The 25,121-nt window shown below is 39.3% G+C and overlaps 2 protein-coding genes across 11 annotated transcripts in view; both read left to right on the top strand.

Moving 5' to 3' along the window:
* The window catches only part of ARMH1 (armadillo like helical domain containing 1), a 130,066-nt gene extending 113,314 nt beyond the window's left edge, over positions 1 to 16,752 (top strand). For all 6 annotated transcript variants that reach the window (XM_033916545.1, XM_033916543.1, XM_033916541.1 and 3 more), the window contains 2 exons: positions 14,907 to 15,009; positions 16,528 to 16,752. In XM_033916545.1, the coding sequence (XP_033772436.1) occupies positions 14,907 to 15,009; positions 16,528 to 16,556 (132 nt within the window). In that variant the 3' untranslated portion in view covers positions 16,557 to 16,752. The remainder of the gene's footprint in view (positions 1 to 14,906; positions 15,010 to 16,527) is intronic.
* Positions 16,753 to 24,013: 7,261 nt separating this feature from the next.
* The window catches only part of KIF2C (kinesin family member 2C), a 181,781-nt gene continuing 180,673 nt past the window's right edge, over positions 24,014 to 25,121 (top strand). For all 5 annotated transcript variants that reach the window (XM_033917078.1, XM_033917083.1, XM_033917079.1 and 2 more), the window contains exon 1: positions 24,014 to 24,155. In XM_033917078.1, coding sequence (XP_033772969.1) covers positions 24,080 to 24,155 — 76 coding nt within the window. In that variant the 5' untranslated portion in view covers positions 24,014 to 24,079. The remainder of the gene's footprint in view (positions 24,156 to 25,121) is intronic.

Consider the following 25,121-nt stretch of genomic DNA (forward strand, 5'->3'; position numbering starts at 1 on the left):
CCTTTGGACTCTCTCAAGTACCGCCATGTCCTTCTTGAGGTGCGGCGACCAATACTGAACGCAGTATTCCAGATGTGGACGCACCATCGCTCGATACAATGGCATGATGACTTCCCGCGTCCTGGTTGTTATGCCCCTCTTTATGAAGCCCAGCATCCTGTTGGCTTTTTTCGAGGCTGCTGCGCACTGTGCAGATGGCTTCAGTGATGCATCCACCAGCACACCCAAGTCTCTCTCAAGTCTGCTGTCTCCCAACAATGCCCCCCCCAATTTGTAGTTGAACAACGGGTTCTTTTTCCCTATATGCATGACCTTGCATTTTTCCACGTTAAAGCGCATTTGCCATTTGTTTGCCCAGTCCCCCCCCTGAAGGCCTACATCCCATCCCTGAAGGCCTGCACCCAAGGCCTGCCTGTCCCCCCTAAAGGCCTGCACCCAAGGCCTGTCTGTCCCCCCTAAAGGCCTGCACCCAAGGCCTGTCTGTCCCCTGAAGGCCTGTACCCAGGGCCTGCCTGTCCCCCTCTGAAGGCCTGCATGTCCCCCCCTAAAGGCCTGTACCCAAGAGATTTATAAAATTTTAAAATAGGTTCAACTTGAGCATAAGTATCACCTTTCTCATCTTTAATGGCAATTATTTTTGTCTTTCTTTTTTTTCGCTTTAAGATAGTTTGCCAATACTCTTCTGCCTTATTTGAGTTTCCATAATACAAAGCTTGTTGAGAAAATAAATCCTTCCTTACCATTTTAGACAAAATCTTATTAAATTTACCTTTAGCTTTTAAAAGGTCCTGTAACGTAGAATATTCCCATTTATCAATCAATTTTGATTCTAACGGTTTAATTTCTTGTTCCAAATTGGAAAATTGTCTTTTGATCTGTTTCTTAAGATAAGCCGAAAAAGAGATAATTTGACCTCTCATAGTTGCCTTAAAAGCATCCCATAAGGTTTCCATAGAGATTTCTTCTGTGGTATTAAGTTGGAAATAATTATTCATTTTTAATTGAAAATCTTCACAAAATGTTGGATCTGCAAGCAATGTATTATTAAATCTCCATACAGGTCTACTATTATCTTGATCAACAATTATGAGTTCAATCCACACCCCTCCATGATCCGACAAAATGATTGGATCTATGGCGGCTTGTGTTACCTGCTGTACTAGTTGATTTGAAACAAAAATGTAATCAATTCTTTTTTTTTTTTTTATAAATCTTTATTCATTTTTATCTCTTACATCAAGTGAAGATACACATATTAAACCAATTTTTACAAAACATTTGAAACTACAATCATATAATCTTATAGAATAAGAATAAATACCCCCCAATGATCAATACTTAATTGACAATATTATACATATATCCCATCCTTATTCAAGTATAAACTATTCATGTGCTTAAGATGTCTGATCACTAGAATAAGAAATCAATGGTCCCCATATTTTTTTAAAGTTATGAAAATTTCCTTGTTGTAACGCAATCAACTTTTTCATCTTATATATGTGGCAAACTGAATTCCACCAGAAGGTATAATTTAGCTTAGTATAATCTTTCCAATTTTGAGTAACCTGTTGCATGGCGACCCCCGTCAATATTAATAATAACTTATTATTATTTGCAGAAATCGAACTCTGAACTCTCATTGCTGTACCAAATAATATAGTGTCATAAGAGAGTCCAACATGATGTAATGTAATCAATTCTTGAAAAGGATTTATGAACATGGGAGCAAAAAGAAAATTCCCGACCATCAAAATGAAGTAATCGCCATATATCTTCCAAACCACAACAAGACTGTGCGAAATTATCTAATCCTAATGATTTCATGATTTTACTAGGATTTTTATCCATGAAAGGATCCATAACAGCATTAAAATCCCCAGCCACCACTAAATTAGAGGTAGCCAGTGGGAATATCAGTTGTTGCAGAGTCTTAAAATATTCATTTTGGTTCGAATTAGGGGCATATACATTAAAAAGCGCCATTGTAGTATTCTCCATGCTCATTTCCACATATACCCATCTTCCTAAAGGATCGGAAGCCTTTAATTTAAACAAAGCAGTGCATTTCCTATTCACTAAAATAGCAACACCAGCCTTTTTACCAACAGCCGGGGAGAAAAAACAATGTTTGACCCATCCTCCTTCCAGTATTTTAGATTCTATATCTGACAGATGTATCTCTTGGATATAGCAGATATCCGTATTTTGTTGTTTTAAAAATAACATTTTTTTTTTCTTTTTATCAGATGGTTGAGACCATTAACATTTAAAGAAAATATCTTAAAATCCTTTATATGATTTATAAATGAAACTAGAACTTATCTTCCTTATAAATCAACTTATAATTAGTGTTTAATAAATAAACATTTTCCCAACAGATAAGATTTAAAATATAATCCCACTCTCCCCCAAACCCATCCTTACATACCCTCCTCCCCTCCCTCCCTAATTAATTATGAAAACTTAGAAACGCAAATTTGAGATCAGGTACAGAAAAAAAACTCTTTACAAGCTATTATAATATATTTAATTAGCTTCTATAATAAGCTACCCAATTTTAAATATGAATCATAAGGAAATCTGACAAATTTAATGTACAATCTCATCCAATTGATATTGATCAACTTTTCAACGAAGTTAATAAATAAGTAAATATCATTTTCTGAACATAAAATATCTTACATATTCATTAAGCTCATTTTCCAATATGAATCAATATCAATTTGTATCAATAATCTTCCAATAAATTAATTATATAAAAATTATATATTTTAATATATCCCTCTAAAAATTAATAATATTAATTTTATATCAATTTTACTTTTCTATATAGAATTCATTAATTAGCTTTACATATGCTCATTAATATCTATTCAAACAATTAACAATCTAACAAGTTATTTATATGTAAATGTTATGATGCAATTTGTATTCAAAGATCAAAATTAATTAATTAACCTTTTGTCTCAGAAGTCTTCCCTCTGGGAAGCTTTGTGTTCTAATATAAAGGGAAATCTTTCAATACATTTGATTAATTAATTAAATAGAATAAAATTAAACTAATGATAATTTCCTTGTTGCATAGCAAGCACCCTTTCCATTTTATAAATATGGCATACTGAATTCCACCAAAAAGTATAATTTAGTTTAGTGTAATCTTTCCAATTTCCTGTAATCTGCTGAATGGCAACCCCTGCCAATATCAATAGAAGTTTATTATTATTTACAGAAATTGGGCTTTTAAATCTCATTGATGTACCAAATAATATAGTATCATATGAAAGGGCAACATGATTTTCTAACAATGAATTAATTTGGGACCAAATTAACTTCCAAAAGGCATTTATATATCATAAGTTTAAAAAGATTTGGGGGCCATTGATTATTTATTCTAATGATCAGACATCTTAAACACCTTAGTATTGTATAAGATATAGGGGGTGGGATTATGAATGATAATAATTGTTAATTGTTAATTATTAATATATGGGTGGGTGGGGTGGGATTCTTTTATATTTATATATTTGGAGGAATATAAATAAGATTGTCAAGTGATTAGTTAAAAATCTTTCTGATTGATTATTATACACTTGTAATATTTGAAAATGAATAAAGATTTATAAATAAAAAAAAATAGAATAAAATTTATATCAAATTCATCCATTACTATATAGATCCAAAACAAACATTACATAAGCGAAATATCAAAAGTAAATCTACTATAATAAACGCTAAGCGCGCATGTGCACTCTTACCACCGGGTTGCCTGATCCGTATGTCTGTGGTAGGCAGGAGTGCGCATGCGTGCTTAGGGTTCTATTAGCTTGGGCAGAAAAACGGCACCACACTTGCGGACCCAAGGTAAAGTTCTGACAGAAGTTATTTTTAAGTTCAGCGGACCCCAAGGTAATGTTCTGGCCGAAGGTATTTTTAAGTTCGGGGATCGTGAGAGAAGCCGCCGCCACGGCTTTGAACTTAAAAATAACTTCGGCCAGAACTAAGGGAGTCATGGCTCCAGAGGCCTCATTTGTAACGGTCGGCGACAGAACATCGGGCATTGCTCGCGATCTCAGCCGCTCCTCACACCCACTAGCCCACAAAACAGCTTCCCACGAGGAAATAAGAAAACGGCCTCACACTCACAGACCCCAAGGTATAAGCTGCGAGTCCCCAGGACTGTCTTCTGTAGCAGTGCTGTGGCAATTGCGGGGTTAAGCGCCCACGTTTCAGTGCTGATTTGAAGGGAGGTGTGAAGAAGCGTTTGCAGCTTCTGCCGGCAGTGCCGGAGCGCGGGCCTGTCACCCTCATCTAAGCACTTCCCAGCACCTGCCTGCACTCGCACACAGCAGCAACAGGGCCATCATCGAAGGGAGCACAAAACATGGCAGAAATTGAGAGCAATCGACGATTCCTCTTGCTTCTTGCCTCAGAATTCCAGGCTCCAGGTTGACAACGAAAAGGCGGAGCAAGGAGACCACGATCACTGTAAGTGAAAACCAAGCGCGAGTTCAGGGCATTAGCGAGCAGGGTTGCCATGGAAACCCAGCCGGCATAACAAAAATAATGCAGTCACAAGGGTCAGTGAAAGGGGATCAGGAGCGACATGCAGCAGGGGCTTAGAGGGCAAGAGAGCTGCAGTTGGAGAGACTGAGGAAGGGAATGTTCAGAGAAGGAAGAACTGAAACTGAAGAAGGAATAAAAAAAAAAAAAAAAGAGAGACACCTACAGGGAAACACAGGATCAGGAGTATACAGAGAAAACAGAAGAGCATAGAGGTTTGCAGGAATCAGGAACATTTAGAGAAAGGAGAGCAGAGACCCCTGCAAGAAGACAAAAAGAGCAAAGAGACTGGGGATGAGAAAGAGAGCAGAGATGCTTGCAGGGAGAAAAAGCGAGGCAGTAATGTTACAGCTGGAGAGGGCAGAGTGAGGAAGAAAGCAGAGACAGCACTGCACAGGGAAATGAAGGGGGAGAGAGACAGAAAGAAAAACAGACAGACATATATTCTAGCACCCGTTAATGTAACAGGCTTAACGACTAGTAGATTAATATTTAAACCAAAGTATATGTGGTATTATATCCAAATCAGCGCATACAACTTCAGCAAACAATAGCACAATAGCAACACAAAGAGGATATTTTGGTAAATTTCAGAAGATTTGGGGACCATTAACAGACTTTTGTAATGAGTAATAACATTTTCCCAAAGTAAGATATTTGACATGAAGGGATGTGGGTGGGTATAAGTATTAAATCCTGTAATGTACAAGAATATTTAAATATTTTTGATGTAGTGAGTATGGAATTTTTGTAATGGGAGGGAGGGGATGGGGGTTTTCTAATTTGATAACAATTGTTTAGATACTAGGAATAGTTCATGATATTCAATATATTATAGAATATAGATGTCGATTGATATGTTATATTTTCATTGATATATGAAAGTTGGTCAAGTGTGTAAGTTCGCATGATTTTTCTGACACACTTGTTGAAATATGTAAAAATGAATAAAGAATTGGAAAAAAAACCCAACTTCAGCAAACAAGAGTATGGCGCAACGCTGCAGGGGTTAGAAGGCCATAAACAGCGCACGGGATTCAAACTACGACATTCCTCTGATATAAACGAGAACCATATGCAAGCAGATGGCAACTCTAGTCAATTTTCTGTATACTTCTAACAATATGTTTACAAAATGAACCCAGACGTAGCTACAAACACTATTTTCACAATGAAGCCAAAAACTAAATTCATTACTCATAGTACAAGTCTTTCAGTCCTCTTCCCTTCTTAGGTTAAATCAGATTCACCCTACAACAGACGATTTTTTTATTTTTTTTATTTCTTTATTCATTTTTTCATATTACAACAAGTGTATCAAAAAAATACATATAATCTTATAAACACACACTTGATTTTCCTTCATGAATATTTTAAGTACAATATATCATATTTATATTCATATTTTTATAATGTTTTAGATAATATGTAAATCATTTAATATATATAACAAATATAAATAAAATAACCCCCCCTCAAGCCCTCCATTCCTATTTCAGAAACTCTAACCTAATACTTCAAAATGCATTAATTAATTCATACATATTGTAAGGTAAATAAAATAATACCCACCCACATCCCCACTTAACAAATCTCTTATTATGGGAAAATGTTATTAATCATTACAAAAATCTGCTAATGGTCTCCAAATCTTCAGAAATTTACCAAAATAACCTACAACAGACGATTTAATTAAATCTTTGTAATTGTCATCCATTCCACCATATAATCGCTCCACTCTTTAGAACTTCCTTTATGAACCTTTTCCCATCAGCTTTCAGAATATTAAAGACGATTCTTTAGCCTTCGGACATCAGTTAAATTTAGATTTCCAGGCCAGTCTGTTTCTCCAAGACACGCCTCCAATCACTCTGTCATTGAGTCAATCCAGCCAATCAAGTCTTCAACTTGTATTTGCATACATTTTAAGCCAATCCAAGACCATTCAGAAGTACAACTACTTTCCCATTCAAGAATTAACAGGCTCAACATGTTTAACTGTTACTTAGCCCGTTTAAATCTCCACTTTATAAGAAATTTATTATGTCAGAGTCTCCGTTATATGCTGAAGGAAAGAAGCGTGAAATTTCTTCACAGAGATCTTTGTTAAATCTATCCATCCCACTTAACTGAATCGTTCCTGCATCTGTTTCATATCGCTCGTGCTAGGATTCAAATATTGTCAAGTTTCAAATGAAGCAGTCATTCCATTAACACTTTCAATTTCCTTCTATTGCATTCCACCACGATATTTCCATATTTTAGCCACCTCACAACTCAAATTTCCAATATAATAAAATAATTTACGGTGTACCTCAAGAAGAACAAAAATATAAGCTCCAATGAGGGTATTTATTAATGAAGACATAGGCTGCTCGCACTGCTCCAAATACTCCTGCAGTTTCCTTGGCTCAACAAAATTTAAAGTTTTGTTAGCGTGTGTGACCCTCATTACTGCAGGGTACATCAAGCCATATCTAGCACCCAGTGCCCTCAATTGTGGACGTAGATCCAACATTTGCTTCCTTTTAATTAGTGAAGTCAGGCACTATATGGATTCTTGAGTCCTGACATTTAAGATTTTTATTTTCCTTTGCTAACTGACAGATTTCTACTACTTGCTGGTATCGTAGCTGTTTAAAAATTAGTGTCCTGGGTCCTTTTTGACTGTTTGTTCTTTGCACTGGAATCCTGTGCGCTCTCTCGATCTCCAATGGAATTTTTTATTTAATCGGTAATATTTTTGGCAGAACCTGTTCAAGAAAAGAAATTGGGTCGCTCTTCTCTACCCCTTCCGGTAGCCCAATAATTCTTAAATTATTCCTTCTTTCGCGGTTAAGACAGTCTTCAAGATCTCTCTTCACAGATTCCAATTCCTTCCTATCTACTTTACTTTGCAATATTTCTGTGTCCACTTGACCTGCCCGTTTCTCCAGAAGATTTATCTTAATATCCACCAGGTCCATTCTCATAGTGAGACAAGCAACTTCATCAATAACTACTTGTAATTTTTTAGCATTGTCTATTACAAATGCCTTAATTTGTCGAAGTTCAGTTATAATATCAGGATTTTCTTTTTCTTCCATTGGCAATGGAACTTTGGACGTAGTTGCCGGTTCTGGCTTTGATCTTTTGTTACTGCCCGACCCGGTTCCTCTTCCAACCAAATCGTTTTTGTTTCACTTGCTGGATACCATATTCAGATGGATTTGACACTTTTAACCTTCCAAAACTAATATTTGTAGCTTATCTTCTATAAATATAGCCTGTCTTCACGGAGCTATTGCTTTACCCAACCATCTTGTTACGTGTCCAAGCCATGCCCCGGTAGTGGAATTCTTTGTGTCATATATATAAAATGGAAAGAACATTAGCCTCACAGAAAGGAAATTTTAGTAAATTTCAAGAGGTTTGGGGGCCATTAACAGATTATTGTAATGAATAAATAACATTTTTCCCTTAATAGTATAATTGTAAATGAGGGGATGGGCGGGGGAGGTTTTTTGGTCTTTTTTTTTTTTTTGTATTATTTTTTATTTTCAAATTTTACATAAAGTGTACAATATATTAAAATACAATTGATAAATATACAATATCACTTTTATATCTAATACATTATATTCTAAATATAATTTTCTCCCTCCCCCTACCCTTCTATTACTTTTATTCATACATTTTATATTATGTAATATATTATAACATATTATGTATAGATTATTTTCATTACCCCCCCTTTATGTGTGTCACAAAAAAAGATATTTAAAAGAAGAAAAGAAGAAAAGTTCTGCTATTTATTCATTACAATATTTTGTCAATGGCCCCCATATTTTTATAAATTTTGTATATGTCCCTTTTTGTATTGCTATAGTTCTTTCCATTTTAAATATATGACATATTGTATTCCACCAAAATGTATAATTTATATTGTTATAATTCTTCCAATTATTGGTTATATGCTGAATGGCAACCCCTGTCATAATTAATAAAAGCTTATTATTTTCTGGTGAAATTTGACTTTTTTTTCTCATCATCGTTCCAAATAATATTGTATCATATGATATTGCAATATGATTTTCCATCAATTTATTAATTTGTGGCCAAATTAAATTCCAAAAAGTTTTAATGTAGGGACAATGATATAGTAAGTGATCTAATGTCCCTGGTTCTAGATTACAGTGCCAGCATTTATTGGACTTAGAACTGTCTAATTTTTGCAAACGTGTAGGGGTCCAAAAAATTCTATGTAATAAAAAGAACCAAGTTTGTCTCATAGATGCTGACACTGTACATCTCATTCTCCAAGACCAAATTAGTGGCCATTGAGATGCATTAATCTGATGTCCAATCTCAATGCTCCAAATATCTCTTAGACCATTTTTTGGTTTTTTATTCAAATATCCAGATATTAATTTATACCACAATGTGGCTTGATGCCCTAGGAAGTCTGCTTGAAAACATAAGAACTTTAGACTATATTGATTATTCAATGTTTTCCATTCAGGGAACCCAACCTGAATGGCCTGCTTCAACTGCAACCATTTAAAACTTTGTGTTTTATTAAGACCAAATCTATGTTGCAATTGTGAAAATTCCAGCAGTTTGCCTTCTGAAATAACATCATCTAGAGATCTAATGCCTGCAATAATCCAGTTCTTCCAAAGGATTTGAGCTCCGCCAATTTTGATCTTGGAGTTTATCCATAGAGATTGATTAGTTGATTTATTTATTGGGATAGGTGTTAATTTACTTATAAATCTCAATGTTTTCCAAGTATCCATTAAAATTTTATTTTCTCTGTATCTTCTAGGCATGTTAATACTTGGAAGGTGAACTAAATTTAGGGGAAACATAAGGCGCCATTCCAAATACAACCAATCTGGTGCATTATCTATAAGTTCTGGGAGGATCCAATACATACCCTGACGTAAAATATAGGCTTGATGGTACCTATAGAAATTTGGAAAATTTACCCCTCCCTCCTTAATTGATTTTTGCAAAGTTACTAAAGCTATTCTAGGTGTTTTACCAAGCCAAAGAAATTTTGTTAAAATGCTATTAAGCTTTTTATAAAAGGACCCCTGAAAATAAATAGGTATCATACTCGGTTTTTTGGTCTTTTAGTAAATGTTAACATTAATAGGAAAGAATATATTTTATGGTATATGTGATTGCATATGTTATGATAGGGATGGGAGGGAGGGGGTTAAATTTCATTAATTTAAATTGATAAAAAATCAAGTGATGTATCCAAGTTCAAATGTCATTTTCTGAAGCACTTGTAAGTTGTAAAAATGAATAAAGAATTAAAAAAAAAAAAGGGAAATAAGCCTTGAAATAATTAGTACACATCCAGGGGGAGGGAGGGAGGGAGGATTTATTTTTAAATGATTCTCTGAATTCTTGTAAAATTAATGTATGGGTTTCTTTATTAGTGCTTATTATCTCTTATGGATATGAAATGTATATCATAATGAGCTATTTGAAGATTTGATTATTAAATTAAAAATTTATAATAGTTATGGGATAGGGTGGGGGGAGGGATATAGATTGATTTGTTTCTTGAAAGAGTATTAAGTGATATCTTAAATATAAAATGTATTTAATTCATATTGCACTTATTGAAAATGTTGAAAATTAATAAAGAATTAAAAAAAAAAAAAAAAAGGAAATAATTAGTACTACGCTTCAGTGGTTACGGGCGGGTAGAATATTGGCCATAAGTTGAAAAAAAGACAACTTCGCAATGTGATTGCGTGTGTGCAGGGCCCGGCTGGGGACTGTACTATTTCTGAACATATTCAACAAGCCTTTATTAATTATTACCAACAATTATATTAACCTGAGCATATACCGAAAGAAGCAGATATTTGTTCCTATTTAGATCCTATACATCTACCTAGTCTTTTTTTTTTGTAATTCTTTATTGATTTTCCATACTTCAATAGTGTAATACATGAATATCTAATATAATAAAATGGTAGGACGCGCATGCGCACTAAAAAAAACGTGTTCCCTGATCCCGTCGCGTTTTTTTTAGTGCGCATGCGCGGGTTTACGTCACCAAACTCGGCAACTTGGACAACAATCGCGCTTATGCTCAAGCCCGCCACGAATCCTCTCTCGAACCACACCAGGATCGAGAGAGGAGCTGCGGCGGGGGCTTGAGCATAAGCGCCATTGTTGTCCCCCTACCTAGCTGCGAGGCTGCGGCGGCCTTCCTCACGGTTTCACGGTGCTTGGTCCGCAAAACAATTCCTGTCGTTGACCAAATTTGCCCCACCGTTCCTTCCCTTCCTCCATCAGGTACAGTTCAGCTCCGCCTATGTTAAAAGCAGCTGCTTTGAAATTGGAGCCCTGCCGCCACCATAACACGTTCCCTCTGCCGCGGTCCCATATGTCAGATAAGGGGCGGGACCAAGGCAGAGAGGAAAGTACTACAGCAGTGGCAGGGCTCCGATTTCGATGCGGCTGCTTTTAACATTGGTGGAGCTGCACTGCACCTGATGGAGGGAGGGAAGGAAAGGTGGTTGTGCGCTGTTGAGCCCCTCTGCACGGGCCCAAACCAAAAAAGGAGCCAGGACTCTTCCCAACCCGGCGCCGCCAGACCCGACAAAACGGCCCTACACTCACAGACCCGCGAGCAGGGTTGCCATGGAAACCTAACCGGAATTACATGCAGTCGCGCAAGGGTCAGTGAAAGGGGATCAGGAGCTAAAGAGAGATTGAAAAAAACAAACAAACAACAGTGCACAAGTAGAGAGAGACACACAGACAGTCACAGAAGGACAGGGGGCTAAAGACACAGATTGAAAAAAATAACAAAACACAGAGGACAAGGAGAGAGAGAGACACAGACACTCACAGAAGGACAGGGGGCTAAAGAGACAGATTGAAAAAATAACAAAACACAGAGGACAAGGAGAGAGAGACACAGGAAAAAAAATGACAAACAGACATACAGCGTCCAAGGAGACAGACAGAGAGACAGCAAAAAAATACAAACAGCCAAGGAGACAAACAGAAAAAAATAAAAAATACAATGCCCAAGGATAAATTCAGGAAAAAAAACCTTCCAGACATACAGTGGCCAAGGAGTTAGACTGAAAAAAAGGCATACAGACATACAGCAGCCAATGAGACAGACAGACTGACAGCGACCAAGTAGACAATCAGCAAAAAAACACAAACAAACACACAAAGCAAAAAAATAGAAACATACAGCGGCCAAGGAGACAGGCATGCAACAAATAGGAAAAATAAAAAAACTTTTAATAAATCAACCATACATGAAGAAGGAATAAAAAAAAAAAAAGGGAAAAGACACCTACAGGGAAACACAGGATCAAGAACATACATTGGAATGATGATGAGAAAAAAAAGTCAAATTTCACCAGAAAATAACAAGCTTTTATTAATCATGACAGGGGTTGCCATTCAACATATAACCAACAATTGGAAAAATTATAATAACCTAAATTATACATTTTGGTGGAACACAATATGTCATATATTCAAAATGGAAAGAGTAATAGCAATACAAAGAGGGACATATATTAAATTTATAAAAATATGGGGGCCATTGACAAAATATTGTAATGAATAAATACTATGAGTTTTCTTCTTCTTTTCTTCTTTTAAATATCTTTATTATGACACACATAGAGGGGGGGTAATGAAAATGATTTCTTCATAATATGTTATAGTATATTATACAATATATAATGTATGAATTGAAAAGTAATAGAAGGGTGGGGGGAGGGAGAGGGGATAAAAAATATATTTAGAACATAATGTATTAGATATAAAAGTGTTATTGTATATTCATCAATTGTATTTTAATATGTTGTACACTTTCTGTAAAATTTAAAAATAAAAAATAATATATAAAAAAAAAAAAAAGAGAAAACAGAAGTTTGCAGGAATCAGGAACATATAGAGAAAGGAGAGCAGAGACCCCTGCAAGAAGAGAAAAATAGCAAAGAGACTGGGGATGAGAAAGAGAGCAGAGATGCTTGCAGGGAGAAAAAGCTAAGCAGTAATGTTACAGCTTGAGAGTGCAGACTGAGGAAGAAAGCAGAGACAGCGCTACACAGGGAAATGGAGGGAGGAAAGAGACAGAAAGAAAAATACAGACAGACATAAATTCTAGCACCCGTTAATGTAACGGGCTTAACGACTAGTATAACATATAATACGCCAATATAAGCATATTCAACTTATAATTATACATAACCAATCATTTTCTCCTCCCCACCCACCCATCCCAAGTGGATCAAATTAGGACAGAAATATCCCCCCCTTCCTTGGATGTGTATGAAACTAAACAAAACTGACTTATAATCAAAGACCTGCTATAGTGAAGTAATATAAGATGCCAACGGACCCCAAACCTATTTTAAAAAAATTACTGTGCCCCAAACTATCTGCATTCATTTTTTTCATATCTATAGCTGGAGCACAGATTAGCCCACCAGAAAGGGAAATTTAGACGATCATAATTCTTCCAGTTTTGGGTTATCATCTGCAAGGCTATCTCAGTCATTATAAGAAAAAAGACAGTATTTATATCAATCTATGGGGGGCTTAACATGTAATAATGTTCCGCATATGACCGCCTCATACGTCAGTGGAATTGATGATTCTATTATGTTGTTAATTTCACCCCATATTGACCTCCAAAAATTAAGTATCAAAGGACAATAGAACAACAGATGATCCAGTTATTTTGGGGATCAATTTAACTAAGCAAATCGATATGTTGTATACAGCTAATTACCCATCCCCCCTTTTGATAGTGATCTGGCAGGAAATGGAGAGGTGGAAACATCTTGATATTTCCTGGCTAGGCAGGGTACAAACAATTAAGATGGTGGTGCTTCCGAGACTATTGTACCTTTTTTCAGCCTTACCGATCTCTCTACCTACTAAATTTTTCCTCCACTTGGAGCGAAAGATATTTGCTTATATATGGTAATATAGGACTCCAAGGGTAACCCGAGCCATGATGTATCAACCTAGGAAGTTGAGAGGAATGGCAGTTCCTCATTTTCGATATTACTATCAAGCAACCCAATTACGTTATTTAACTAATTGGAAATGGGATAAGGAAAAATCATGGGTGTGTATGGAGCAAGAGCTATTGGGTGCGTTCCCACTTTGGGCAATACCCTGGTTTCAATATTCACAACTTTCTATTATAGCTAAGAGGTCTAATCCTATAATACGACACATTCGATTTGTGGATTCAGGTGCGTAGGCGATGTTTTGGAGATAAGGTTTATTTCATGGGTGCAGCTATTACATATATGCCTAATTTTGCTTCAGGTGAGGTTGATGTGTACTTCCACATATGGGGTAAGAAAGGATTCAAAACATTGGATCAATTATTGGATGATGGGAAAGTTACATCTTTTGAAGTATTCACCTTTTGAAGTATTGGTGGAAGAATATGGTCTATTAACGAGAGATCTATTTTATTATAAACAAATTTAAAGTTTTATTAGGAAAGTGGTCCTTAAAGAAGTCATCACTGAACAGTCAAATCTAGGTAGGGCTATAGTAAAGGAAAGTGGGAAAGGTAGTATTACTAGATTATATGATGCACAATTGTAGCATCTTCACCCACCTTTGAAGTATAGGCGCCGCTGGGAAAAGATCATTGGCAAATATACTGATAAAGAATGGTCTAAAATAATGCACTCCCTTCTCTATGGCACTATAGCTAGCAATATGATAGAAAATGGTTATAAGATGCTATATTGCTGGTATTATACTCCAGTGCAGCTCAAGTTATGTATGGGAAAGGATTGGATAAATGTTGGAGAGGATGTGAGGAAGTAGGTATCGGGTCGGCAAATGTGATTGTCGCTAACACTGTTAAAACAGGTTTAGTGACGATTGCTGACTGAACTGCATCTGGGCTCTGGTCTGTGGTGCCACTGGGTCAATTTGGCCTTTTTCTTTTTGTACCCTTTTCAGTGCAACACCTCTGCTAATACCCTACTCTCCCAACTTGTAAATCACCCATATCTCTTGCCATTCCCTCTTTACTCCCCTACCTCTAGTCCCTTAAGATTCCTCACCTAAGTTACATGAATAAACCTTTGTCCATCTTAATTAGATTGTAAGCTCTTTTGAGCAGGGACTGTCTCTTGTGTGTTTGTTGTACAGCGCTACATGTGTCTGATAGCACTTTATAAATAATAGTAGTTGTAGTAAGTGCAGCATCTCTCCTACATTATTAAAAGAAGTCCTTTTTAATTTGTGGACTACTGAAGGCATTCCATGATAATTTTGTTCATTTCTTGAAGTCATTCATGAAATTAATTTATCATTCTCTTTAGACTAATGCTGACACTATGTACGTGAATATGGACATGGTACAAGCTGATATTCTAGTGTCAAACAAAGTGAACATTCCAGAAAGTCTACTTGGTGAGAGGAAAGGTATGTGAAGTATCAGATGTTTGACATGAGACAGGGTATGTGAGATATCTAGCGATCCTTGAGATGAGGAACCATGGATATTGGGGAGCCATAAAATGAAAGGCAGCGGATATGGGGTATCCATGGGATTATATATGGTTTAGGGAAGTATGTGTTTCTCACATGCCACCCAGCAGCCCTTAAGAATTTGCAAAAAGAACATCTCAAAGAATCTCTCTCTTTTGGGGAAAATCCCCCAATTAAAATGTTAACAATAGAAACATATTTTTTTAAGTTGTACTTTTTTGTCCCCATGTGTATTTTGTGCACTGTAGAAAGAGCACATTCCAGTAATGGAGGAGAACTTGGCTGGATAATGAACAGTTTCCCTGGCTTTTAATAACATTTTTTTAAATTCCTTTTCCTTTGCTTCCCTCTGACTATGCTAACTCAGTGGGAAAGTAGAAACTGTATAAGGGTCTTGATAATGCAAAGAATTATAATCTAGGGACCCAATGAATAAAAATATTTGCATTCTTTTACTGATGTCTCTCCCCTTACTCCAGCTGTCTCTCCTTCTGCACTAGCTTGACAAATATAACTTTAATACAAATATGGTTCCAAAACGCTCCATTGCTGGCATTGTAATCTTGAAGTAGGGACATTGGATCATTTAATTTTTTTTTGTCCCTATATTATGTTATTTTGGAATTCAATTTGGACTCAAGTTAACTGTCTTCTAGAGAATCATGTTGCGTTATCCTATGACACTGTTTTGTTTGGTATATCTATGAGGAAAAAAAGTCAAATTTCGTCGAGTAATAAACTTTTGTTAATCATGACAGGGGTCGCCATTCAGCATATTACCAATAATTGGAAAAACCACTCTAATCTTAGCTATACATTTTGGTGGAACTCATTATGCCATATTTATAAGATGGAACGAGCTCTTGCTACGCAGAAAGGGACTTACAATAAGTTTATAAAGATCTGGAGGCCAATGGAAAAATATTGTAATGAGTAGACATCACTTTTTATGGGAGATTATATTTTACGCATTGGGGGGTGGGGGTGGTATATTTTCCATTGAGAGTTTGTTTTTATTTCTTTAGGTAGGGCGGGAGGGAGGGGATTAATATTTTTATTTTAGATGATTTGGAAAGATGTTCAAGTGTTGTATTGAAATTATAATGATTATATTTCTGTACATTTATTGTATGTTTGAAAATAATTCATGAATTTTAATTTCAGTAGGGTGGGGGGTGGGGATATATACTTTTGTTCTTGATGATATGATTAAGATTTTCATGTGTTACATTGAAATTTAATGGATATATTATTGTACACTTGTTTATGATTTAAAATGAATAAAGAATTTAAAAATTTTTTTAAAAAAATACAAATATGGTTCCTTCTTGCCTTGGCAATTTCTTGTATGGATCAAGCTCTGAAATAGGTAGCTGCACTTCATATATATTTCTGTGCTATATAATAATCTGGATGAGAGAGGTTGTATAAATTCTCATTGTTTTCTTGCAGTGAAAGAATCCCGAGAGAAAAGCGAGTAGGAAAATATGTAGCAGGAGACTGTCTGATGCCTGCCTTTGAATCTAGCAGCAGATAATTGGTTCTGTCTCTCGTTACCTGTGTGGCATTTTCCCCTTTCCATCAGAAGCTGCACTCCTAGGAGGCTCCTCTTACTTTCTGATGAACAGTGAAATTCAAGCAATGAGACTAGGAAATAAAAAGCAGTGTCTGATTGTTGCCATGACTGGTTATTCTCCCCTGGCATAACCAGGGCCAATGCGGGGTGCTGTCTCGAGAATTTTCTGGACTTCTGCCTACTCTCTCGGGTATTTTGCTCCTTTTCCATGCAGTGAAATGGTGACAGCTGGCTAGCTATGGCTCTGTATTCCTAGGGTGCACTGATTTATAAATGGAAGTTGAAAGCAGAAGAGTTAGTTTAATTTGAAACTAAATACTGTATGTCCAAGACTGAGCTGCTCCCCTTTCCTCTTAAACCCTCTGTTCCTCCTCCTTCTCTGTAAATAATACTGTCATTGTTCCAGTCTCCTCTGCTGGCAACCTTGGAGTGTTCTTCAATTCTGACCTCTCATTTGCTATATATATCCAACAAGCTGCTAAGACCTGTCGCTTCTGTCTCTTCAATGTCGCCCCTTCCTCTCTGAGCACACTACCTGGACCCTTGTCCAAGCTCTCGTAACCTCAAGCTTAGATTACTGCAATCTACTTCTAACTAGTATCCCTCAGTATCACCTCTCCCCCTTGCAATCTGTGCAAAACTCTGCTGCGTGACTCATCTTCTACCAACCTCGCTACGCTCATGTCACTCCTCTCTTTAAGCCACTTCACTGTTTGTCTCATAGATGCAGACATTGTACATCTTAACTTCCAAGACCAAATGCGTGGCCATTGAGATGCAGTAATTTGATGCTTTATCTCAATGCTCCAAATGTCACGCAGACCATTTTTTGATTTCTTATTCAAAAATCCAGATATTAATTTATACCACTGGTGTCCCAGGAAGTCTACCTGAAAACATAAGACCAGCAAGCTATTTTGAACCACCAAATTTTTCCATTCAGGGAACCCTACCTGAATGGCCTGCTTCAACTGCAACCATCAATAATTTTGTGTTTTATTAAGACCAAATTTGTGTTGCAATTGTGAAAAATCAAGCAGCTTACCATCTGAAATAACATCATCTAAAGTGCGTATTCCACCAATCATCCAATATTTCCAGATGACCTTAAATCCGCCAATTTTAATTTTGGTGTTCAACTATATAGTTTGAGATGTAGATTTATATATAGGAATAGGTGTTAAATTATCTACAAATCTTATAGTTTCCCATGTATCTAATAAAATTCTATTGTCTTTATATAATCTAGGCATCTTGATACTCATAACATGACATAATTTCAGTGGCGACAAGAGTTGCCATTCCAACCAGAACCAATCAGGCAGAGTTTCCGGGAGCTCAGGGAGGATCCAATACATACCTTGCCACATAATATAGACATCCTGATAAGGTGTATGAGGACAGACTTAAAGATCTCAATCTGTATACTTTTGAGAAAGGCGGGAAAGGGGAGATATGATAGAGACGTTTAAATACCTATGTGATATAAATATGCATGAGTGGAGTCTCTTTCATTTGAAAGGAAACTCTGCAATGAGAGGGCATAGGATGAAGTTAAGAGGTGACAGGCTCAGGAGTAATCTGAGGAAATATTTTTTTACAGAAAGGGTAATAGATGCATGAACAGTCTCCCGGAAGAGGTGGTGGAAACAGAGACTGTGTCTGAATTCAAGAGGGCGTGGGATAGGCAAGTGGGATCTCTCAGAGAAAGCGATAATGGTTACTGGGGATGGGCAGACTGGATGGGCCATTTGGCCTTTATCTGCCATCATGTTTCTATCCCGTTTGTCTGTCTTGCCTGTTTAGATTGTAAGCTCTTTTGAGCAGGGACTGTTTTCGTACTCTTTGTTACTCTGAGCAGCGCTGCGTGCGTCTGGTAGTGCTATAGAAATAATTAATAGTGGTAGTAGTAATTTAATCTTGTATGTTCCATTTATTAAAAAATTGATATACCACATAAAACTATGCGGTTTCCATATCACATACATAAAATCTTGTTTCCCTGCGATTACCACATATAACATAGACATGTCTAAACAACATCATTAATCGTCCCTGTTATAAACAGGAATAGAGCACAAATTCAATCAATTCAGAAATACAATCAAACTTTAAATCATACATTGCTGTCAAAAGAGTTCTAAAAGGCAGTTATCAACTAAAATATACTTTAGCACAGGGGTAGGGAACTCCGGTCCTTGAGAGCCATATTCCAGTCGGGTTTTCAGGATTTCCCCAATGAATATGTATTGAAAGCAGTGCATGCACATAGATCTCATGCATATAAATTGTGGAAATCCTGAAAACCCAACTGGAATACGGCTCTCGAGGACTGGAGTTCCCTACCCCTGCCTTAGCATAAGAAGGCATTGGCAAATAACTGAGTTTCAGTGTTTTCTTTAAACAGTCAAACCACATCACATCATTTAAATTTTACAGTTCAAAGTACTGCAGTTTGATTGTGGGATAACATGCTTCCAGCAATCAATTGTATTGAATAAAACAAACCCTTCCAGCAACCAATCTGAAAACAGATTTATATTGTAGAGCTTAACCATCTGACCTAATAACTACGTTTTCTATGACGGTTGCTATCAAATATATTCCTTGGTAACCAATTCCAGTCTTATTTTGAGTATTGCATAAATGAATGTCTGTTGGTGACGGGAGATGAAGTCTAATACCATCAAGGTATATACAGTATTACATTGCAAATGTTTTATATAAGTTGATGCATATTTTAAAGACTAACAGCGTAAGTTGAAATAAGATTTGAGACTTCACCAGAAGCCAATGTAAAGAATCAAAAACCCTTTTTAAAACCCCAAAAGTCATCTTTGTGGTAGTGTTTTGTAAGACCTGAAATTCGCAAATATGTTTATTCCTTTTGCAAAAATGCCACAACTTTCTGGACCAAATACTTATTCACAAAGGCAGCCAATGCCTCCATCTGGGACCTTTTTTTCTCCTGTGTACTCTCTTTATTCTGCTTGGGAGCAGCAGCTGTATGAACTGTTTTGTGCATTTCTGAATCCCATTGCTTGAGTCTCTCAGAGGTGCTAAGCCTTGATGAGCTGCTTCTTGAGCACAACCTGGGATGTGCTTATCCAGGATTTGCTATGAGCTGCCTAATTGTAGATCATGTATTCAAACTTTGATATACAGTACTGCAAAACACAAAGGGCTAGATGTAAAAAAAAAGTCGCTAAAACACTGCGGGTTGCTGTGGGCCAATTTCTTGGCCAATTTCTAAACACTCAGGGCCTTAGGACCCCTCCCTGTGCATCCCAGGATGCACCGGGAAGGGACAGGCCCACCATTTTGGAGTGGTAGGCCTGTGAGCAGGAGGGACTGGGCAGTGTTTCATGGGCATGCAATGATTTCTGAGTACTCTTCCAATCAGCTTAAGAAAATAATTATATAATATATATATAATAACTCCTGCAATGAGAAAATAAATTCAGGTATGGATAGGCAGACTATATAGCTCAATACCAGTGTTGTTGGATTTCTCAGCAGCCTTGGACACAGCGCATCCCGGAGAGGTGATAAGACAGAGTACAATTCTGGGGTTCAAAAAGGGACTGGATGACTTCCTGGAAGTGAAGGGGATTACAGGGTACAGATAGAGGTACCTTACAGGACATTGAGAGAATAGGGTATGGATATTTTAGGTTAGGTAGGGAACACTTTCAGGTCAGGACCTGGGGGGCCGTCGTGGGAGCGGACTGCCGGGCACGATGGACCCCTGGTCTGACCCGGCAGAGGCAATGCTTATGTTCTTATCCCTCCTGCTGTCATCTTAATTTACAGGTACGGGGGTGGTTACCTCCTGCCAAATTTTTGTAAAGTGGGAGAGGGGGTCAGTTCAGCGGGGATGGAGGATTTGCAGCAGCAGGAGGGAGTGGGCATCCCTCTTATTTATTTTTATTAATGTACGGAAGGGGGGATCCTGGCAGGGGGGGCAGTGCAGTTTGGCTCAGTGGGGGGGGGGGGTGTTCACAGTAGCAGGGGAGAGTGGGCATCCCTCATGCATCTTTTTGTTTCAGGAGTTATCAAGGGGGGGCTTGACTTTTTTTTAATGGGCCAGATGCGGATTAGGCTATTGATCGGATGGCTCATTTTAATATTATGTTTATTGAGAGCTTCTAGACCAGGGGTAGGGAACTCCGGTCCTCGAGAGCTGTATTCCAGTCGGGTTTTCAGGATTTCCACAATGAATATGCATTGAAAGCAGTGCATGCAAATATATCTCATGCATATTCATTGGGGAAATCCTGAAAATCCGATTGGAATACGGCTCTTGAGAACTGGAGTTCCCTACCCCTGTTCTAGACCCTTGTGGCAGTCCTTTCATCATCATCTTAATCTCAGATGTCTATGATCCACACACTTTACAACAAATTTCCAACCTTTAAGGAAAGATTTAAACCAATTCATCACCACTCCACCTATTCCACCTTGCTGTAACTTATCCAACAATATAAGAGGATTTATAGTATCAAATAAGGAGGGGCCTAAGCCTACTGGGCCAATTTCGGTTGGCCTAGGCACCTCAGACCCCACCTGTGGGTGGGGTTTGAGCCGCCTGGGCCAATGAGGCCCTAAGGCAAGCCATTCAACGGATGGTTGGCCTGCCGGACAGATGGGCTTGGCACCCGTCCGGCCGGCCAACGATTTAAAGATAGGAGGGGGGTATTGGGGATCGAGGGGTCAGCGGGGGAGGTGCATCGAGGGTAGGAGGGCCTGAGATCCCTCCTGCCTGTATTTTAGTGGGGGGGGGGGTAGTGACTTCGCTTGGGCAGGAGTTGAACTCCCTCCTACCTGATTTTGTAGGGGGGGTCGTGGCCAGGAGGGCTTGGGCTCCCTCCTGGTCATAACGTAATCGGCGGACAGGGGGAAGGGGGGGGTTGGGGATCGGCGGGGAAAGAGGGCTTGGTATCCCTCTTGCCCCGAAGCTGTCGGGGATGTTCGGGGCTGGTGGGGCAAGAGGGCTTGGACTCCCTCTTGCCCCGATGCTGTTGGGGGTTCGTGGTGTCGCCGGGCAGGAGGGCTTGGGCTCCCTCCTGCCCGATCGTAATCACCTGGTGAGGGCTGATCACTGCAGGAGAGATGGCTTATCTCTCCTGCTGCGATGGTGATCGCTCACCCCCCTCCGAACCGCAGCACTTCGGGGTGAGGATCGCCGGCAGGGGAGATGCCCTGCCGCGATGCTCACCCCAAAGTGCTGCAGTTCAGAGGGGGTGGGCGATCACCATCTTGGAGGAGAGATGAGCCATCTCTCCTGCAGCGAACGTTGCAGTAGGGGGTAGACAGGTTGCTGGGGCCGCTGAGCTGCAGCGATTAGCTCAGCGGCCCCTTTTCGGCACTTATACCTGTTTTGACTTGGTCTAAGTCAAACGTATAAGTGCCGACTAGGCAACCTGCCTAAAGTTTTGGTTATACCTGCTGCATGCCTACCTCCCCCTCCTGCCCTTTTCCTGCCTCTTAAAACGCCTCTTTTCACTCTATACGTCTAAAACCAGCTTTGATTATGGGTACTTGGACGATCAGGCTTTTTGATCGTCCAAGTATCCATTTAGACCACTTTTTAGACTTTTTTTTTTTTATTATGAGCCCCATATTGTTCTTTGTCTAACCAGTTCTTTCAACAAACAGTTCTAGTCCTTTTAATACAATATTCTCCATAATTTTTGAGACTATTGCCAAAATTGAAATTACCTTGCCCTCTCCCTCACTGTCTCTGTGAGCATCAGCAACAACTAACACTGCTATATGCAAACACTATTACTGTGTTTCTCCGAAAATAAGACAGTGTCTTGTATTAATTTGGGGTCAAAAAACGCACTAGGGCTTATTTTCAGGGTAGGTCTAATTTTTTTTTCATGAACAATGATCAAGCTCTCCATCTCCACCCCAATTCTTCCTTTTTCCTTTCCCCAACATGTGCAGCATCTTTCTATCCCTCCCTCCCATCGCCCTGTGCAGCCTAACCCCCGTTGACCCTCCCATCTTTCCATCCCTCCCTTCCGAACCCCACCGACTCTCCCACTGCAGAGACCAACATATTTCCTTCATAACAGCAGCATTGGCAGCACTCTAAACAGGCTGCTTTGCGGCCTTTTCCCGCTGGGGCCTTCCCTGTGCTGTGTTGCTGATGACATCATCAGTGATGTGGCAGAGGGAATCACTGGCAGGAGAAGACTGCAAAGCAGCCTGTTTAGAGTGCTGCCGACGCTACTGTTAGGAAGGAGGTATGTCGGTCTCTGCAGTGGGAGGGTCACTGGGGTTCGGATGGGAGGGAGAGATGAAAAGATGAGAGGGTCAGCGGGGATTCAGCTGCATGGTGGGGGAAAGCACTGCTGCCAGCAAATCCAGGGACATTCGGGTTAGGCTTCCGGGGTCGATATAACTAGGGCTTATATTAAGACCTACCTAAAAATCATGCTAGGGCTTATTTTTGGGGAAACACGGTAGTACAGGTTTCCCCTAATAACACATATTACATTAACCGCCATTACCTTGCAGTTCAAGATGGATTTCAGAAGTGGATTTCTGGACATATCCATAGGTGTTACAGAGGATTGAAATATTTCATACGATGTTAGTCTTTATGGATTTCTTGAGTATAAACAGTCTTATAAAAGTTACTTCTTGTTATGTTTCTCTGAACTCCCTCTTCTTTTTATAGTCATTTAAATTTTGCCTCATGTCAATATCCAGCCTCCAGCATATTTGCAGAGATTTTCCCCTCCCTGCCTGATGTGGTTTCAATGATGGCTGTGTCTATTGGCTTTGGGAGTATTGACCCAAAAGCAGAGAGGGAGATGGCAGCCAGTGGCATACTTGGCAAAATTGCTAGATGCAGTTTCAGGGGAGCGGCCCGGGTGCTTGCAAGCAGGCATTAGAGAATGACACAGTGACAAAATTAATCACAATCCCGTCCCCGCGGATAACCGCGGGAAATAATCCCATGTCATTTTATAGTGTCTATTTTAACCTCAGTTCTTCTATACCAGCATTCTTCAAAGCAAAGCTTGAGGGTCAGTGGTTGTGGCCATTCATATTCTGATTCTTCCTTCGCTCCTTAAAGACTGATATGAAGATGGTTTCCCGCGGTTATTCGCTGGAACGGGAACGGTGATGAATTTTGTCACCGTCATTCTCTACAAGCAGTAGCATTTTGATTGCTAGCAGCCCAGCTGGTTCGTCTGGGATCTGCATGGAACGTTGCTAGGCGTTTGTGACGTCATTGGGCTGACCTAGTAGGGGTTTGCCCGGCGAGTCGGCAGGCGAGATGAGCGTGGCTGGCTCGCGCATGCGCAGCCCGGCGGCCGGCGTGTGACGTGTCGGTGGTGGCGTGCTGACGTGAGCGCGACGAGCGCAGTTTAAAAGTGTGGCGGTTAGCGGCGCCGCGCTCTGGTCGTTATGGACGGGATGACACGGAGGGAGCTGCTGGGCCGCCTGGTGCGGGGAATCCCCATCAAGATCCAGCGCAGCAACGGTGAGCGCCTCCCCCTCCCCCCCCCCCCAGTGCTCAAGAGCTGCCGCCTGTCGAAGTAAAGCGGGACCTGCCCGGTGCCATCCCTGGTCGACAGAATGGGGGGCTTGGCAGCTCTGACCTCCCCCCCCTTGGGTGAGGGGGGAGGTGAAAAGTTCACTTGGGATAGTCGCAGAAGATGGCGAAGAAAAGTCACAGCCCTCTCTAATTTGCAACTTCACTAATTCTCTACAGCAGGGGTCTCAAAGTCCCTCCAGTCGGGTCTTCCGGATTTCCCCAACGAATATGCATTGAAAGCAGTGCATGCAAATAGATCTCATGCATATTCATTGGGGAAATCCTGAAAACCCAACTGGATTCCGGCCCTCAAGGAGGGGCTTCGGGGACCTCTGACCTAGGGGATGTGACACCATATGGATGGATTAAAACAGCCAGGTTTTACTTGCATTGCTTTCCATGGGACTAAAATCTGGATGTCTCAACCTGGCCTCCTTTTTCTGGAAGCAGATAAGTGAACAAGCACACACTGGTATAATTAGCACCATAATCTTTATAACATTACTTAGTGCTCAGAGAACTCTCTTTTGCTACTGACAGGGCTCAAATTTGCAATCATTGCACTACAGTTAATATGCCAGACCTTCTGATAACTTTAAATCACTTGTTTTCAATAACTTTAAATCTCCAACTAGTTAAGTAAACAGACTTAGCTTTTAAGTAAAGGGGTTCAACAGGTTCTGAAGCATTTAGCCCCACATCAACACCGGCACAACTCTGCCCCTACCATGTCTGTACTAACTTAGCCGCTCCTTTTTCTGGAGCCATATGGTAATCATTTATCACCCCCTCCCCAATATGAAAAGGGATTGGAGGAGCACCCCTTAGGTGCTGCATCCAGTGTGGACTGCCTGCCTTACCCTACCCTACTTCCTCAGTATGCCACTGCCTGAGGAAGGGGAGTTTGGTCTC

This window comes from Geotrypetes seraphini, chromosome 12 (assembly GCF_902459505.1).
Source record: "Geotrypetes seraphini chromosome 12, aGeoSer1.1, whole genome shotgun sequence".
Lineage (NCBI taxonomy): Eukaryota > Metazoa > Chordata > Amphibia > Gymnophiona > Dermophiidae > Geotrypetes > Geotrypetes seraphini.